Here is a 19,964-nt window from a genome sequence, read left to right as displayed (position 1 = left end):
TTGAGATTCCTTGCCTACTGCTCTCAGAAATCGCAGAATTTAAAGTTATAGTAGGCTACTGTGCACACACAGAGACACAAAAGAAATAAATTTCATAACAGAAAATTGTTTTCCTGTTTGATCATTCTGCATACAGCAGACTTAAACCTTGACAACAGATCACATTTATTTCATAAGATGAATTACTGAGATGAGGTAAAAAAAAAAAAAAACACTGGGGGGTCCATGTTTCTGGGTTCCGGAAGGGTCTAATGGATTGTCAACCTTAAAATCAGTCCTGTTTGTGTGGTGGAACAAGCAATGGTATATAGAACTATGTTTAACATCTTAATTTCATTAACTAATTATGTTAACTCAGCTAATTTAATGTAGAAGAGATGGACACTATGTAAACTAAGTAGGCCTAAATGTATTGTTTAGAGTTTCCTCTGACTAAAGATTTTCCACTGTTGATATGGAATATGCAAGTGTCAGAAAAAAGAAAAGCTTTACTGCTACAATGGGGTTTAATAGATGCTATATCAGGGTTCACCAATCTCGGTCCTGGAGGGCCGCTGTCCTGCAGAGTTTAGCTCCAGCCAGCTCCAACACACCTGTTTGAAAGTTTCTATGCCTAGTGAGACCTTGATTAGCTGGTTCAGGTGTGTTTAATTGGGGTTGGAGCTAAACTCTGCAGGACAGCGGCCCTCCAGGACCGAGATTGGTGAACCCTGTGCTATATGCTGAGGGAGAAACTGCAAATTTAACATTTTTCTCTTTTCTGACTTTTCTTTTCTAAGGCTATATCCTAGAAAAATCCTGGAAACTCAAAATTAACTCAATAGCATAATATTCTCATTTCAAAATAAATTTAATTTCTCCTACATTTCTTCTTCTCCTTTAATGAAGAAGACGTTGTAGGCTACCCTTTTTGCATTTGCGCCACAGTAAAGTGACATATTACTGATTGACTTTAAAAGATCCTGGATATCATTCATATTGCCAGCATATTGCAGATGTGACTCACACAAACACGAATATCAGCGAGAGCAGTATGTTTACATAATTACAGGTTATTTATTTTTTTATTATTCGTTTTGGTATAGCCTACATTAAATCTCTTAGTACACAAACTAAAATGATCACACTGGTAACACGGTTACATTCTTTCAAAACATGATCTCTTTATTCAGTTGATCGATAACTCACCAAGTACGTTATGATTTCGACCAAATGCGTCGGGGCAGTATATGTTGACGAATCAACCGCATTTCAACGTTGAATCGATGTTTTATTTTCAACGTAATAACGTTCTGATATACCGACCAAATAGTGAACGTTGATTCAACGTTGAAATTTGATCGACGACTGATACTAACCTTTACAACTAAAAATCAACGTTGAATCGACATCGGTCTGCTATCTGGGTATATATATATATATATATATATATATGAAATCTAAAGTAAATTCATAATTGTTCGACCGGACATAACAATATTAGCAGTTATGTCCGGTAGAACAATGTATGAATTAACTTCAGATTGGATTGTGTTGGTAAACTTACCTAACGCTAAAAGTATGTTTCGTGCCTCTAACAAGTGCTTTCGAACTTTTTGATCTGAATGGTGTGTGGAAAACACTTGAGTAAAGGGAGGGAGAGAAAATTTGGGGGAGACTTCTCATAGTGTCTAGAACGCAACTGAATGTATTTTCAACCACAGGAAACTACTTTTAAACACAAAATTACTTTATTTACAGAGGGTCTATTAATATAAACGTTACCTGAGGTAATTTTCCCGGACCTTTTTACAGAAGGTAAAAGTCGCCGTAATCTTTACTGACATTGTCCGTCATGATTACTGAGATGGCACATTCGGACGGGACTAAAATAACCGAGAAACTCGTAATTATTACTTTTTTCCACACCTCTCCATGTCGGGAGAACACCGGCAGGTGCAGTAAACAAAGCCTAGCTAACGTTAGCTGGCTACGATTTCAGTACATTAATATCAAAGATCCTTGCTCCTCTCAATTATCTGGTAATATTCTATTCACAAAATACAACCAATAGAACGGTAATGTTAAAAGTAATCCCCCGGGCCCTATTTGCGATGGTCCGCCGATTTAGAACAGGAAAATGCTCCACAGTGTTCTGGCATCTTAACTGCTGCCACGCAACGAAACTAGGAGTACGACCGGTTTAAGATGGCGGCCGCATTTCTCAGTGCCCAGCGGCCAATAGGGCATCTAGTCTCTATATAATATCTATGGTCCTATGTATATAAAGATAATAAATTCTTCGTTTACGAGGATAAGTCAGATCATTGGCAGAGGTATTTGTACACCATTGAGGACATATTTATGAATAAAAATATTGATTTTAGATAATAAAATACCTAAAAAGTTACTTATTGTCCCTTTAATCATAAAAAATACCTTTAATGGTTGTGTGTTAGATATGTAGAGTTCAGGGTTCTGCAGGAACTTTTCTTGTGCCTCCATGCTGGAGAAATAATAGACTTTGTCTCTGTATTTGGCAGCATATTCGTCCAGACAAGGTTGTAGCGTACCCCTCTCCTTCAGCACCACTGGACAAAAATGCTTGGTGTCTCCCAGCTGCCTCTTAAAGCTGACTTCCTCCTGAGACCATCATAAACAAAAGAGTGGTATGATATTCTAAGAATCAGTAACAGGTTGTTCACACAGAGTAAGTGTTCTTACATTGGTCTGCTCTATTTTTTTTATAAGTCAGGGTTTCCCAAATTGGGGTTTAGATAATATTTAATTAAATTGAAATCATTTTAAAAACAATTAAAATAAAATAATAATTATTATTATTGTAAATATTTATTTACATGCATGTCTTGCAACCATTAATCAACATCAGAGAACCATGAACATGCAAATGTGTTACATTATTGAAATATTAACTTGATATCTTAGGGGGTACTTCAAGTAAATATTTTAAAAAGGGATTCGGTGGACAAAAGCCGTTTTTCCACCGTCGGGCCGAATGGTTCTAATATGTCTAATGACATGGAACGGTTACATTTCCACTTAAGCTTGGCATTTGACACAGTAAAATTACAAACTGTACAAACTGAATTCCGTGATGAGCCGTGCTAGTAGAATCCGTGTAGTTCAGGATTGGCTGGCTATTTACATCTCATACAGTCTGGAAATTGTATGAGTTACCAAAGCAATGACTAATGCATTTGTATTACATTCCAAAGAGCTTTGTCATCAGCCTCACGGTTGAAAATGAAACCACATCCATACCGGCTGGGCCGGATCGGCACGGAATGGGAATGGTTAAGCAACGAGAAAGGTTTGGCCCAACGGTGGAGAAGCAGCTAAAGACATTTCGGAAGTAAATATGCTCTGTATAGATGTCTCTGACTGCTGCAATTTGTCTTACAACATGAGTTTCATGTTTGAGACACCTGTTTTCTATTTTATTCCATTCTATTGAGCAATTCTACACCTAGTTGTTTTTGAATGCTGTGTGAACAGCTCCTAATGCTGTAATCAACATGAAATGATATTCACAAACCATTTTACTGATGTAATATGTATATTTCTAAGTGTAACAGGATATTCAATGATAAAAATTGTTTTGATACATTTACAATAAGACTAGAAATGTGTATTAAGAAAGTAAATGGGTTCAGTTTTGATTTCATGCTTCATTCGTGTTCAGTGCTGGATTACTGATGTGTAACCTCTGATTCTTGTTCCTCCTCTTCATCAACATCATCTTGTTTCTCAACCTGTGCCAGCGCATTCATAGCCTCTTCCTCCTCCTTCAGGTCTGCACTAGATATCCTCCAAGCTGTGTATTTAAATGGCTCTAAGAGAGAAATTTAGAGAGGGAAAGACAGAACAAAAAGGATATAGTGAATGAGAGGGTGTGGCCGCTAATTTAGAGAGCATGAAACAGACAGACAGTCTACTCCACGTACTCTCCATATGGTAAATCATCTCTTGGAGGATGTCCTGAGGTGTTTTGTTGGTAATGTCCAGTATTACATAGCTGCAGGTGATGGTGTGCTCCATGCTTTCCCAATCTGCCACAAACTGCTTCAGCTGAACACTAAAGGCATCCATCTCTGGGCCGTCAGGATAACCATTTTCCCACACCGTTGGAAGTACCACCTCTGTACACCCAGACATATACAGATATACAAAAATATATACCTTGCAGAAGAAGTCATGAAATCATTACTGACACTCAAGTAAAGGAAAAGTAAGAGTTGAAGGAAAAATATTCAGATATATAATAAGACTACAAACCTTCATCATTTAAACTTTTGACTTCATCATTGGACTTATCAGAACTCTCTGTAAATACATATCAATTATTTATCAAAACATATTTTAACACATATTATTCATACCTTTAAGACCTAAGACCACTGACAATACTGTAAGGTTGAGCAGAGTTCAACATTATGTTAATGCAATGTAATGCAATGATGTGAAAGAGTACTACCTGACTCCTCAATCAATGTCTCGAGTTTTGGCTGGGTGTCAATAGGCTGTGAATCTTTCTTTGAGACTTCAGTAGGTTTCCTACAGCAAAAAACAAAAAAAACAAAAAAGAATCGAATCACACCTCCATTTTGAAATATGTAAACCACCACTTTCCAACATGAAACCATGAAAATCAACAATGTGTTTGATTTTTCTCCACAGGTTTTAATGTTTTTAGATGCAAGATCCAAACATCTGACATTTGAGAGTCTCAATTCTCAATTTCATGTACACTAACGTTCAATAGTTTAGGGTCAGTAAGATTCAAAGTATGCTGATAATATAATTTTTAAATTAAAAGCAAAATAGAAGCATTTTCTCCAGAGGTTTCAAACTTTGAATTCCCACTTTATATTTTCTGAAACTGGGCCCTTATATTAGCTGCACTTACAGTGTCTCATGATTGTCTTGTGTCTTATGCAGTTTCCTATCTTTCTTTAGGCGAGCCAGCACAGCTCGATCCACCTCTTCTTTATTCTGTTCATACATCCTGGTTAGTACAGTCCTTCCTTCAATAAACAACAACAAGTGACCAGTGACCATCACAATCAATTGGACTTCATGGCCTAAACAAGTATAGGCTGTATCATTTGATGTCAAAATCAGGACTAAAAAATTACCAAAAAATGTTTGGTTATTTAGTATACATGCCAATACATGTCTTTCTCTCACCCTCTCCACCATTGTCTTGCAGACAGAATAGGACTTCAGGTGTTATAGCACCATGTAGTTCCTCAATGGTGATCAGCTGTGATCTACTGCTGGGAATGTTGTCCAGTATCCATCCTCTTTTATATTCAGCATCCACATCTTCAGCCTCAATCTGACAACCCACAGGCACTCTTAAAACACAAATAATGTTGTTCTATGTATGAGAGCTGAGGGTGGCAGCACAGCAGTTACCTCTCTGATGTGCTTCTCCAGGGCCTCCAAATAAAGCTCCCGTGAAGCTGTGACTGGAGACTCTGCTGCTTCCTTCATAGCTTCCTCCACAAGAGCTTGAACATCTGGATGATCTTCTGTCACCTCTATTGCTGTAAAATGACACATTACACATTCAGTGTTATTTTAGTATTATTTATATACTATTATACTACAGGGCCGTTGAATGCTTGAATCTGATTGGTTGACGAACGTTCTAAGGTGTGCATTATTTTCAGGGAAACGCACAGCTAAAGTAGTTCCAGGCAGGTCTTGACCGCATTACAGTTCCATATCACTTCGCGTAGTTAACTGTAATAACGGAAAATAGGATACAATTCATAACAAGAAAAAAACATTTAGCCCCATGCGCTTGATCTGCAATTTTCAATGTCTAGCTTCACAATCAATGGAAACATGCAGTTTAATTTTAATAAATAAAGTATATTCCTATCTATAATCAATAGAAAATTAAACTGAATATAGGCTAAATAAATGGATAGTCCTGCAGCACGGATTTTTATTGCAGATAATATAACAAATAATTATTGATAGGCCTTACTTGTTAAAAGGATTTTTTTTTTTCATTTATTTGGCTATAATCAATGTCACCTTGCTATCTGGGTAGTCTACTGTCATCTGTCAATAATAGAAAAAAAAAGAATGAACGAATTAATTCAAACGAATTGAATTAATAAATAAATAATAATATTGACGCACATGCTTTTCTGTCTCATTATTGCAACATCTCTCTCTAATAATTGCATAAAGCCGAGCCGAGGACACACTTTAAGGCCGGTTATGAATGTAATTTGATGACTGATCATGCCCAAACGCGTGTTCAGCGCGTTCAGTCTGTGTTCAGAGTCGGTGTTTAAAATATGCTGCGATGAAAACAGTCAGAGAATGTGTCAGCTAGTTGTGTGTCCCCAGCATTAGTCTGCTATCAGTGGCTCAAACCTCCGTTACTAACTCTAAAATGACGTTTTGGAATTAGCAACGGAGGCATTGGATTAGATGCGTAAGAAATTAGTCCTACATACAAGAGCGTTTTAATGACAAAAACTTTACAAACGTCTCGAAATACATAATCTGAACAATGTTTCGAGGTGTGGTAACTGTAGTATAAGCAGAATAATTGACTTCAGGCCGTTGAATTATTAGAAAAATAATCCACACCCGAGGTGTAACGGCCACTTCGCGTCGTGACCGCATTACCACCTCGGGTGTGCATTATTTTTCTAATAATTCAACGGCCTGTCGTCAATTATTCCTTACTTAAAGTATTTATTCATATTTTGGATTGGCTTTTGTTTTTATATTTTCAGTTTTCATTTCAATAGTTTTGCTATTATTGCTTTTGTTATTTTTATTATTTTTATATATTTTTTATATTTCTATTTAGCTTTTTTTTTTATTTCCGTTTGAATAATTTGTACTTCAGCTTAAATTTAATTTATTTCTGTTAGTTGCAATGGCAACTTTTTTGCGTAGACTGTCAATGGAGGGACAGAAATCTCTCAGATTTCAGTAAAAATATCTTTATATGTGACCCTGCACCACAAAACCAGTCACATGGGTCAATTTTTTTAAATTGAGATTTGAAGCTGAATAAATAAGCTTTCCATTGATGTATGGTTTGTTATGATAGGACAATATTTGGCCGAGATACAACTATTTGAACATCTGGAATCTCGAAACATTGAGAAAATCGCCTTTAAAGTTGTCAATTTTGTTTCACGATTGTGCTGCATTCACTCACAAAAATAATTTTTTTATATATTTACGGTAGGAAATTTACAAAATATCTTCATGGAACATGATCTTTACTTAATATACTAATGATTTTTGGCATAAAAGAAAAATCTATATTTATGACCCATACAATGTATTGCTGACAGAGCCCCTAAAGGGACATGGTGGTGGAAAAAAATATGAGATGGGAGGAAAAATAAAAAGTCAATACTTTTGCGTTCTCTTGCAAATGTTTTGCATTCTTCTGAGAAACTTTGCAAATGCTTACAAAACGTTTTGCGAAATTCAAAAGTTTTTGCGAGGGAACCATAGACTATCATTGGAAGGAAGATGGCGGTGTCTCGCAGCCAGGCAGGTGCTGTGAGAGCACATACAAAGGGCGTCAATAAGATTCAAAAATACAGAGTGTGCTTCAAACAAATACGCAAAAGAAATGCAACGCAAGGGCAGATTGTTGCCGATACCACACAAACAGTGTTTGTCCTAAGTTGTGTGTTTGTGCTACTTCTACTTTCTGTGCGTTGTTGTTCTACAATAGAATTTACGCATCGAGAGATTGAATGTCGGCTTAGTATTTCTTTTAATATGAGTAGCTACCACACAAGTTATGCCATACTCCTAAACAATGGTAAAGCTACTCTACCAAAAAATCGAGCAGTCAGCGCAGAGAGAGTGAAATTAAGACAATCATATCGATCAGCTTTTTACCTCATGGCAACTCTTCTGCTGGCTGGTGATATTCAACTGAACCCTGGGCCTCATCTGATCCCCGGTGGCGTGCTGTGCTTCCCGGATACACTGGAGCCGCGCTCCGCCCCGGCCCGGTTTGCGTTTACGGGGGAGGCTTGTGGCCGTGTGGCGGACCGTGTGAGACAGCGGTCGCATGGTGGTGACAGCAATGGATGGGGTGCACTGGGAAGTGATTTTGGCACGGTGCTTCTCGACTCCCTGGATGCGCTGAATCCTCCCTCCGTTCCAGCGATGTCGATGATCACATGCGTAACTCCTTCTCCAGTGGCTCGAGGACAATCGGGTTTGGATGTTCGGAAGGCTGAAAGCGGTGAGTCCCAAACTTTGGCTTTGGCTGTGTTGCCTTCGCTGGAAATTACGAGTCCCGTAAAACAGACTGTCATCAGGCAAAAACAAAAGGGTTTAAATCCAGCAGTGAGGAAACATCGCAAAATGAACTTCTTTCAAACTTTCAATCACTCTAAAATTCTTTGGGACCCACGCTCCAAACCTAAAGGATTATTAGGCGGACACTTAAACATCCGTAGTGTCGTTTCAAAGAGTAACCAACTGGAACACTTACTGTATGACTCTAATCTGGATTTTCTTGGTATTTCGGAAACATGGCTAAACAAATTCTCTCCTCTGGATATTTTTAATGTCCCTGGGTATAACGTGTTTAGGAGGGACAGAGATAAGGGTAAAGGGGGAGGATTATTAATCTATGTTAAAGAGACAATTAGATGCAGTCTCATTGCGTGGTCGCATGTAACCGATATGGAATGTATTGGATTGAATATTTCATTGTCTCCAGAAATGTCCTTTATTGTTGTCTGTCTGTATCGACCACCATCATCTAACAGTTTGTTTTATGAGCAGCTATATAGAATACTTAAAGAATGTGATGGTAAAAAAGAGCTTATATTAATGGGTGATTTCAATATAAATTGGGATAATAAATCAGATAGAAAAAAACTTAAAGCGATAACAGACCAGTTCAGTCTTACTCAACTGGTGCAAGGACCAACCAGAGTAACTAATTCATCCCAGACACAGATTGATCTGATGTTCACAAACAGACCTGAAAGAATAACAAAATCTTTTAACTTGTTAACTGGCTTGTCAGATCATAATATTACACTATTGGTACGGAAACTCACCACAAAACGATATGAAAATACCATCAAAACAAAACAATATCACCAAAGAATTCCGAAAAATGAGATGAACAACTTTGAAACTGCCTTAAAACAAATTAATTGGTCTAACATTTTATCGAGCAAAGAAGTTGAGAATAGCTGCAAAATATTTTTAACAACAATAAATAAAGTAATGTCCTCCTTCACAAGGAAGGTGCAATATAAACCTAGACATAAAAATACTTTACCTTGGCTTAATGAAACTATTCGACAACAAATGAAAGATCGGGATCTGGCATTGAAAAGAGCACTTAAATCAGGTAATAGCAGTGATAGGTTGAATTTTACATCACTTCGAAATAAGGTAGTAAGGAATATAAAGAAGGCTAAAGCTGAGTTTTTTATTAATATTATTAAATGATGCCAGGGGAAATGGAAAACTTATCTGGAAAAATCTCAATAGACTAACTGGACATAATAAAGTTCAGAGAAAAGAACCTGAACTTATGGTTAATGGAATTTTAACTCACGATCAGGACTTGATAGCAAGTACTTTTAATAATTATTTTATAAACTCAGTGGAGGAGTTGGCCCAGAGCTTCTCTTCTAGAACTACAGCTTGTATCCCTATCAATGACGCCAAACCTATTTTTAGAATAGCAGAAATAACTGAATTGGAGGTTAAAAACATTATACGCTCCTTAAGAGACTCCAAAGCAAGGGATGCTTATGGATTGGATACCACATTTTTTAAATCAAACAAGGATGTCTTAAGCTGTCCTATTGCCCATCTTATTAATTTATCAATTAAGGATGGCATTTTCCCAAGCACCTGGAAGACAGCTATTGTGACACCAGTTTTTAAGGCAGGTGAGCGAACAACTGTGGGAAATTATAGACCCATCAGTATTTTACCCATAGTGTCAAAGGTTGCCGAGAGATGGGTAGCAAAGCAGCTGACTACTCACCTAAGTGGGAATCATTTTCCTTTGCATCCAATGCAATTTGGATTTCGTTCCAACCACTCTACCGAAACAGCTAACTGTTATTTTATTGAAAATATAAAATCAAAATTAGATGAAGGTGGCGTAATAGGAGCAGTATTTTTAGATCTAAAGAAGGCTTTTGACACAGTAAGCCATGAGGTACTCCTTTCAAAGCTATCATATTTAAATTTTTCTGAAGATGCAATTAGGTGGATGAATTCGTATTTAATAAACAGGAAGCAAAGTGTACGTATTGGCAATGCACAGTCTACATACCGACATTGTAATATTGGCGTTCCCCAAGGGTCAGTGTTGGGCCCAATTTTGTTTAGCTTGTATATTAATGACCTACCCTTAGCCTGTCCCTCTATCAGTATACAGATGTATGCTGACGACACAGTTTTATATGTGCATGCAAAAAATAAACTACAAGCTGCAGACAAACTAACAGCAGCCATGGCACAGGTTTCGAACTGGCTAAATAATTCATGTTTACACCTGAATGTAAACAAAACTGTGTGTATGTATTTTTCATTAAGAACTTCTGACTCCCCACAACCCGATATTTTTGTTAATGGTGAAAAGATCATGGTGGTGCCTCACTTTAAATACCTTGGAATCATTATAGATTCAAAGATGACATTTAAAAAGCAGGTAAAAAAAGTCACCAACACGATCAAATTCAATTTGGCTAATTTTAGACATATTAGATTAGACCATATTTAACAACAGAGGCAGCCAACCTCTTTATGCATGCTATGATCTTTTCCCATATAACATATTGCTTTACAAGCTGGTCTCAAGCAAACATTACAATTTTGAAACCAATCGAGTCATTGTACAAACAGACAATAAAAGTTTTTGATAGAAAGGTTAATAGTTATCATCACTGTCAAATAATAAAAAAATACAATCTATTTACTTTAGACAGTTTAAAAAAAATTTCAGATGCTTGCCTTGTTTACAAGGTGTTATATGGGCTAGCCCCTCCGCCATTTAACCAGTTTATAAAGCAGAAAGATAGTAGAGGTAGGGTAACAAGGGCAGTTAGTAGAGGGGACTGTATTATACAGTACAGGCGTAGTAAGCTTGGACAGACGACATTCTCAGTTAGAGCTACACGCTACTGGAATAGTTTACCTGTTGAATTGAGAGAATGTAATAATTATTTAAATTTTAAATATAAATTTAAGACATGGCTTAAGGCACAACAGACATGTAACCACTAGTAATTTATATATATATATATTTCTTTTAACATATTGCACTTATGTCACTTTTGTAATGTATTATTTTGTATTTCATCTTCTTGCAGTATTTGATTAGGCAGTATATTGATGATACTTGGAACTACATTGTTGTTGTTTTTTTTGTTTTTTTTTCTGCAGTATTTTATGAAGCACTGTACTTATGTATTGATGATGTTGGACATTAGTTAATATCACCTGCTCGGGACTACGGATGAAAATTAGCTATTTAGCTAACTCTGGCACATTTACATTGAAGTTTTACTACGGTGTTGATTAATGTGCATTGTCCCTGTTAAAAAAAATAAATAAATAAATAAATAAAAAATTAAAACATCAAATTAGGAAGGAGCGCAAAGTTTCCCGGATGAACACAAAATTGTTGCGAGAGAACGCAAAAGCATTGACAACTAAATTTCCTCCATCTCATGATATCTCTTTTAATTCCTTTTATAACTGTTTTAATTTTCCTTGCTTTTATTTTGTGATTATTTTAATTCCTTTTTGTTTAAAGCACTTTGAATTACCATAGTGTATTACATGTGCTATATAAATATACTTGCCTACTTTTTTTTCCCTTCACCATATCCCTATACCTTTAACACTCTCTGTAACCACTGAATTACTATTTAACTTTGTACAATTTTCATTTATTTTATGTGTGTATATAAAAATGATGTGAACGATAACAGTTAACGAAAAATGTTAAAGCACAGAACATACATTGTTATCAGTGAAACTGAGGGGGGTTTAAAGTCCATGTTTGTGGATTGACCTCACCTGAGTAAGTTTCATCAGACTCTCCCTCATTGGTTGTCACATTACCTACAAAAATTGAGAAAAACCATCTCAAAGGTGTCCCAGAATGCTTTAAAAGTTAATTCTATCATGCCATGGAGCTTATTGTTTGGTAGGTTTACCAAGTTGGCATCCTCATAACCTTTCAAACCTGATGCATCTGTAGCCTCATGCTGCATCTTGGCTCTGACCTTCTCCAGGCCTGCGAGGGTGGCGTCGTGACGGACTTTGTCCAACATGTCTTGTGTGAACATACTCCGTGTACGCTCCATCAGTGCCTCAACATCTACCACTACAGCCCCACAATACTCTGCTAGCAGTGCACAAATTGTGCTCTTTCCTGTGCATCGTGGGCCGATCACAGACACCCTGCAAGGCAAATGTGGCATGGGTGGCAGCAGGTAGCAACGAGGGTTCGCCGTGAACTTCTGCACAGCATTTTGAGACGACAGGATGTAGATCTTATCCATGAAGCTGATGGGGAGAAAAGAGAGAAAATGTGGCCCCTCACATTTAAGTATTTTAATGTATAATAAATTCGTTTTCACTAACCCAACAGCGAACTCTGTTATGCCCTTGACCATCCTGCCCTCTTTGAGTGCCACCGGGCAGTTCAAGAACCATCGACTCCTTCGCCAATGAAAGCCTGGTGCGACATTCCTACAGGAAGACAGAGTCCGAAACAGCTCCCCCTACAAAAATAGGCATGGTGAAGAGGCATGTAAAATGTAGGCTAGGTCACTTTATAGAGGTGTGTGTTTGCAGTATCTGACCATGTCCATCTGATCAGCAAGCTCTGGGTCCTCTGTCGGCATCAAACGCACAGGCACAGCTGTACACCTCACAGCCATAGACTCCAAACGAGACATTACTGACTGTGCACAGGCAATTGGAAAGTTCGGTATTATTACATTACATTATACAGGTATATCATGTCACTATAACGATCTGTTTATTATAAGCAGGAATTATTTCGTAGCTGTCGCTTTAGATGCTCAAGGTCTTTAAAGAAGGATGAATTCTGATTGGCTATCAATGTTTTTATCATTCATCAGCTGGAAAAAAATTATTCCAACGATATTGTTGCCCTGTATTATTATCGTTATAGTGGTGGTGTGAACTACATTATTCTAATAGAATTATAGCAGTTATTAAAACCTTATAATTATCATAATAGTTATCCCTGTTGTGAGCTTGTGAACAGTGAACAGCTTGTTGGAGGGCACCCACCTCAAAGAGCTCCTCTGGATCCTTGTTTCCATCCAGCTCAAATAAATATGGGGGATTATGGTCTGCCATGTAATCCTACACATCAAGCATAAGCATAACTGCTCTTTGTTTCAATAATAGCGTGTATTCAGGTGTGTGCAATAGGTGCCATTACCTCTAGAGGCCTGAGGATGGTGTCCTTATAGCGCATGATCCTGCTCTTGGCATTCTCTGGGTAATTCTCGATCACTCTTACTAGCTGTGTGATGTCTTTCTGTAGCTCTATCTCTTCCATCTTAAACACAATTTTTTAAATTGCATTTAAATTGCATTTAGCCATTTGTGCACAGACTTTCAAAACTGGTAAATTCTGAATGCATCCATGAAACATGAAGTAGTAACATTTGAAACAACTTACTGTAAATATAATTTAAACAGTGCTTTGGTAAAGTGTCTTGGAAATAAATAACGGAAATAATATACTGAACTCAATTTCCACTTTTGTTATTCCTGTCACTTTTGGCAGTGGTTCTCAATCAGGGGGCTGTAGCAAATTTACAAAAACAAATAGGGCCGCCCGATAACTTAAAATTATAAATAAAATAATATTTAAATCTATTTAATGATTTATGATTATGTAATAAAATAATCTAACTTCATAAATGCTAAATTTTTGTAAATGTATTCAAAAACTGCAATGATATTTCTTTTTTTAATTTCCTTTATTTCCTGTTGTTTTTATTGCAGAACATAGAGTTCTTGAAACTTCTGGAATCACAACATTAATTGTGGTTGGTTATTTTAATGAATATACCAGTTTTTGTTAATAAACAATCTGAAATACTGGAAGAAATATTTTAGCCTATATGAGGGGTCTTCGAGTTAAACAGGTTGAGAACCGCTGCTTTAAAGGTGCATCCCAGTTTACATACTTATGCACTATTCTATGCCATTTTTAGCATTTAAATAGTGTGAGTAGTGTGCTCACCCTGAAAATTCCAAAAAGAAAAAGTGCATTTCAAATACCTGGAAGCACCTAATTAACCAAAAAAAGAAAAGAAAGAAAAAAAATGGATTGTTGGACACTTCAGGCACTGCTGTGCATGACTTCATGCACTTCATCCACAACTGTGACATCTTTCCTTATGCAGACTCCATCAGACTCCGAAGTTGAATGACAAAATAACCATATAAAATCCATACAGTATGGTAAGTGCATAGTGTACAGTACGTCATTTAGGACACTGCTTAAGTATTACCTCTTCCTCCAGATCGTCTGTTTCTTCCTCTTCCTCATCTTCTATGCTGCTGCTTTTTATGACTGACTCTTTCTTCACAGGGTCCCACTTCTCCTTCTGGAACACATGGCCTGTCTCCGGATGTTGACGCTCACCTGATAGCCTGTGGATCAGGTCTCTGTCTGCACACTGCACTCATACATTCAATGTCAATCACTTCACATTTATGTGTTTATACAGAAGTGAATATAACCGCACAATGTCAGCATTGCAAAAACATGGCAAAACAGCACAACAAAAACAATATAATTAAATTGTATGGCTGCTAATGTATGAAATATAGTGTTTATCTTAAAATTCAGAGTAGTATAGATAGTATTAAGATTATGAAAAACCTTGATGTTGATGATGAAGTCTGGTGGCATTCCGAGGCTTTTAATCAGGTATATTTGCTCCTGTATCTTTAGGTAATCCTCTGAAATTGATGGCAAACAGGCCAGGACATAACCTGCTCAACCATCATTCAAACAAGTCATTACAAATATATATTAACAGATTTTAAAACAATTATTTATTAAATTATGTTATTTTAGTTGTTTCATATCCTTACCGTAGTGTTCTACATCAGGTGACTTTAGCCGGTCAACAATTAACTGGACCATCATCTCTTCTGGAACAGCTTTCCCTTCAGCCAGAATCTTAAAGAGCTGAAACACATTGTTTTTTGACACCGCTAGACTTGTTTGCAGGGACTCAATTATTTCTAGTATGATCAAATAAATAAATAAACAATAGTGATACACACCTGTATACCTTGTTCAGTCTCATTACTGATGTGGCTGTTGAGAAGATCTGTATCTAAAAGGGTGAAGAAATACAAATATTCAGAAAGTCCATTTGTAGCAATGGCATGGAGGCATTAAATGAGGCACTTGATCATTTACCATCAATGAGGATACAATTCCAAGTCTTGGCTAATTTTCTGGCTAGAGTACATTTGCCAACACCCTGAAAATAAAAGAAATCACACAATGTTTACAACAAAACATTTTAAATACTGTTATATCATATGTTTAAACACTGTTATTTGTTTTGACTGAGAAATATTTACTTTCATGACTGAGAAATAATTATGCATGTTGGAAACTCACTGGTTTTCCAATGATGATAAAACATGTTGGCTTAGAGAGTAGAATCTCTCTCTCTGCTTCATCATCGATGATTTTATTCACTAACGGGTAGCTAGTTAACGTTAGACGCATTCGAGACAGTGGATGACATGGTATGTTACTGTAAAGCAGAAATCCAGAAGTATAATTTTGCTTCAGTTTGGTCAAACTATCGACTTCAGTATCAAATCATCGTTAATTATCATCCGACATTTAGATTTTATGTTTTGAGCATCAATTAAAAATTTCAATAAACATTCGTGCTTCTGTAATCCTATATGCTTCGATACGTTAAATAATCATCATATTCTATATTTGTTCAATGATTTTACTCACTTTATAATAGTGACTGTAGCTCCTTCTCTGCTCGCACTTCATGTGTTGAACGGTGTCATGACAACCAGCCCAAAACAAAACAGAGAAACTAGATTTCATTTGACGAGCTTTTTATTTAAGTGGACGTGGGCTTACCAAGAACTGTACAATTTCTCTAGAAATTATATGATGACTGATACGTGTTTTAACAATAAATTTGCCAGTAGCGTTTTCATATTTGCTTAAATATGAACTCATTCAATATGACCACCAGATGCCAGTGTTGAGCGTTCGCGGCTTCCCCCCACCCCCACCCCCACCCGCAATTACCAAAATTATACTACAATGCAGATCATTGTAAAACAGATTTTAGTAGCAGTAAAAGATAAAGATTCCTTTAGCTCTCTTTAAGTCAGTTAATGCTTGATTATGGCAGTGCTCTCTAGTCTAGTCCATAGAAATTAATTAAGCAAGCTAAACCCTGGGGACACTTTTTCTGAGACAGGCTACAACAATCTACTTCCTCATTCCATCCTCGCATTAAGTCTGTGCCAGAGGTGGGTGTTCCCAGAAGAATATCATCTACCTATCATATTCAGTCATAATTAATTATTTACATGAACAAAACCAGATACATTTTACCATAGACCTAGTCCTAGATAGTTACATGCATGACAAAATTACCCTTCAGTCTCAGACTCGGACTGTATTTTTTTCTTTATCAGAATAATCAACGGCTGTTGGCTGATAAAAGACATCATGTGTCTATGATCTTCTGCTGTGTCAGTCCGTGTCAGCTGTTCCCTTACGAGAACGTTCTCTCGTACTGCGTTGCAAACGCTGTGGGAAAACTCCTTTTCTCGAGAATATTGAAGCCTTTATTTTAAAACGCATTGCTGCAGCACAGGCGAGAGCACCAGGCTCGCACGAGCGAGCTGATAGGCTGTGCTGTGGGCAACTGCACGAACCAATGGCGGATCGGCAGAGGCGCGCGAACCAATCAGGGCGCTTGGCACACTGCCAGTGTCAAGCGCGCGAAACTGCACGTGACCGTAGAATATAAATATAGAGAATAATCCGCCATTTGACAGATTTAATCTCCTTCAGCTCTCGACTCACCTCGTCGCTGATCTTCTCCGGATAAAGAAGCCGCTCGTCGTCGAACAGCCGTCCAGCGGAACAGCTTCGCATCCCGGCATCTGCCAGCTGAGCGTTTCCCTGTGGCATCCGACGAGTATCCTTTTTCTCTCTCTTTCTAAAAGAGCAAAATCGCTGTTTTCACAGCGCGCGGCGTTGTTGCAAATGCCGCTCTCTATCTGCGAATCCTGCGGGGTTCCCCTGCATGTGTCTGACAGACACACACAGTGTGCTGCCTGTCTCGGCCCTGAGCACGCCGAGTCAGCGCTCACTAAAGGCGGCTGCCTTATCTGCGACGGGATGCCTGTTTCTACTCTCCGCTTGAGACTCGCGCTCGCTTCGTCGGTGAGTGATTCCGCCCATCTTCCATCTTCGGCGCCCCGCGAGCGGCGCGATCAGAGGCGTCCTGAACGCGGTGAGTTTAGCGAATGCACGCCGGGCCTTTCTCCACGTGCTTCGCCCACGCCCTCTTCTCCAGTTCTGTTCTCTCAGAGCGACCAACGCCCCTCGTCTGAAGCAGCGGGACTCGTCTCTTTTGGCGGATCTGCTGAAGATATGGACGACGCAGTTTCTGTGGCGGCATCTGAGAGTGAGGATTGGTCGGGCTCCACGGACCCCGCCCCCCCTCTCAGTTAGAGCCTTCTGACACTCGAGCGAACATCGACGCCGAACTCTTCCGTGTCATGTCTCGAGCTGTCAACGAGTTGGGACTCGACTGGCTTTCCCCAGCCGAGCCTGCCAGAAGCCGCCTCGACGAGTGGTACCTGCCGGGGCGCCAACAGGCCCCTCGTCAGCGCGCCGCTCCATTTCTGCCTGAGGTCCACGAGGAGCTCACTAAAAGCTGGCGCGCGCCCTTTTCAGCGCGAACGCGCTCATCTGCTTCTTCAACGCTCTCCACTGTTGACGGCGCTGACGAAAAAGGTTATGTGTGTCTCCCCCCACTGGAGGAAGCAGTCGCTGCACACTTATGCCCTCCCACTGCAGGAAGTTGGAGGTCTAAGACTGTGCACCCATCCAAGCCGTGCAGAACCACTTCGGCCATTGCCAGCCGCGCTTATGCTGCCGCCGGTCAAGCCGCCTCTGCTCTTCACGCCATGGCGACCCTTCAAGTGTTTCAGGCGAAGCTCCTCCGCTCCATGGACGAGTCAGGCCCTGACCCAGACACTTTTAAGGACCTCAGAAGTGCGACGGATTTGGCGCTACGGGCCACAAAGACCACCGCTCAAGCCCTGGGCCGCAACATGGCCAGCCTGGTTGTTTTAGAGCGCCACCTGTGGCTGACTTTGACTGAAATCAGGGACGCAGACAAGACCGCCTTCCTTGATTCTCCAGTCACAGCATCTGGTCTCTTCGGCCCATCTGTCAGCGGCTTCGCAGAGCGCTTCACTGAGGCTCAGAAAGCTTCCAGCGCTATGAAGCATTTTCTACCAAAACGCTCCAGTTCGGTCCAACGGCGCCCCAAGAGCACGCCGCGACCTGAGAGGGTAGCTTCACAGGTCCTCCAGCCCCGCCCAGTGGCTGAGACCAGCCAGCGCCTGAAGCATGCAAAGCGGTTCCCGTTCCCTAAGCGCCAGGGCCCGCGGCCGAAGCTCACGCTCGATCACGAGCCCAAGAAGCCGTCCTAACCGGCATTAAGAGGGGTCATTGTCCCGCCGCGGCCGGACCAGCCCCGAAGATCGCTCGAGTGCTACTCTCAGCCCCCTCTTCAGTTCAGGCGGTTGGAGCAGTTTTAAATGCAGTACATGGGCCCGTCACCTGTCACGCACCCCTGCACACAAACGCTGTTTTAACAGCGACCCACAAAAAGCACAAATCGAGCAAAATTTCTCCCTCACATACATGTCAGTTCGAACCCCCAAATCCGGACGTTCCAGATGATAATGCCTCTGGCTCTGCGGGCTCTAGCTTGGCAAGCTATCCCCGGAGTTTCAGAATGGGTAATGAACATCATAAAGCGCGGTTACTCGCTTCAGTTCGCCCGCAGACCACCGCGTTTTCGCGCGGTTATACAAACCACGGTAAGGAGCACACTGAGTCATGTCCTCCGCACCGAAGTGTTAAGTCTGCTGGCCAAAGGGGCCATCGAGAAGATCCCCCCTTCTCAGAGCAAGTCAGGTTTTTACAGCCGTTACTTTCTTGTTCCAAAGAAAGACGGCGGCCTGAGACCCATTTTAGATCTCAGACATCTGAACAAGGCTCTCATGTCACGGCCGTTCAGAATGCTCACGACCAGACACATCCTGGCGCAAATTCGCCCAGGCGACTGTTTTTTTTCAATAGATCTAAAAGACGCTTACTTTCACATTCAAGTGAACCCCCACCACAGGCCATTCTTGAGATTCGCCTTCGAGGGGCAGACATACCAGTACACAGTCCTACCATTTGGACTGGCACTGGCACCTCGTACATTCACGAAGTGCATGGATGCAGCTCTCTCCCCCCTGAGACAGCGGGGCATGCGCATCCTGAACTACCTCGACGACTGGCTCATATTGACTCAGTCAGAGGCGGAGTCACATACTCACAGAGCCTGGCTCCTCAGACATCTGGAATGTCTAGGGCTCAGGGTCAATTTTGCCAAGAGTATTCTGTTGCCCAGCCAATGTATCACGTTCCTGGGAACAGTTCTCGACTCCGTACTTATGAGAGCATGGCCCACACCGGCCCGTGCTCTAACGATTCAGCAGCTCGCAGCATCGTTCACAGAGGGCTCTTATGTACCCCTCAGAACGTTTCAGAGGATCCTTGGCCTGATGGCCTCTGCATCATCAGTACTCCAACTCGGCCTACTGCGTATGCGTCCTCT

At 39.9% G+C, this 19,964-nt stretch overlaps 1 protein-coding gene across 1 annotated transcript; it reads right to left on the bottom strand.

The window, feature by feature from the left end:
- Positions 1-1,100: 1,100 nt before the first annotated feature.
- Positions 1,101-17,248, bottom strand: LOC307168911 (adenylate kinase 9-like; the record flags this gene model as incomplete). Its single annotated transcript, XM_079889216.1, has 22 exons — positions 1,101-1,112; positions 2,419-2,622; positions 3,705-3,832; positions 3,945-4,139; positions 4,276-4,323; positions 4,475-4,554; positions 4,907-5,024; positions 5,188-5,338; positions 5,419-5,549; positions 12,073-12,117; positions 12,242-12,564; positions 12,643-12,782; positions 12,864-12,965; positions 13,321-13,395; positions 13,475-13,594; positions 14,559-14,726; positions 14,933-15,045; positions 15,148-15,244; positions 15,343-15,395; positions 15,482-15,545; positions 15,689-15,779; positions 17,073-17,248. 22 exons carry the CDS (start codon positions 17,246-17,248, stop codon positions 1,101-1,103), a joined length of 2,634 nt encoding a protein of 877 aa, XP_079745342.1.
- Between the last annotated feature and the right edge of the window lie 2,716 nt (positions 17,249-19,964).

Source organism: Squalius cephalus (genome assembly GCF_949319135.1).
Source record: "Squalius cephalus genome assembly, chromosome: 12".
NCBI classification, from domain to species: domain Eukaryota; kingdom Metazoa; phylum Chordata; class Actinopteri; order Cypriniformes; family Leuciscidae; genus Squalius; species Squalius cephalus.
This window is presented reverse-complemented; position numbering and strand designations above follow the sequence as displayed.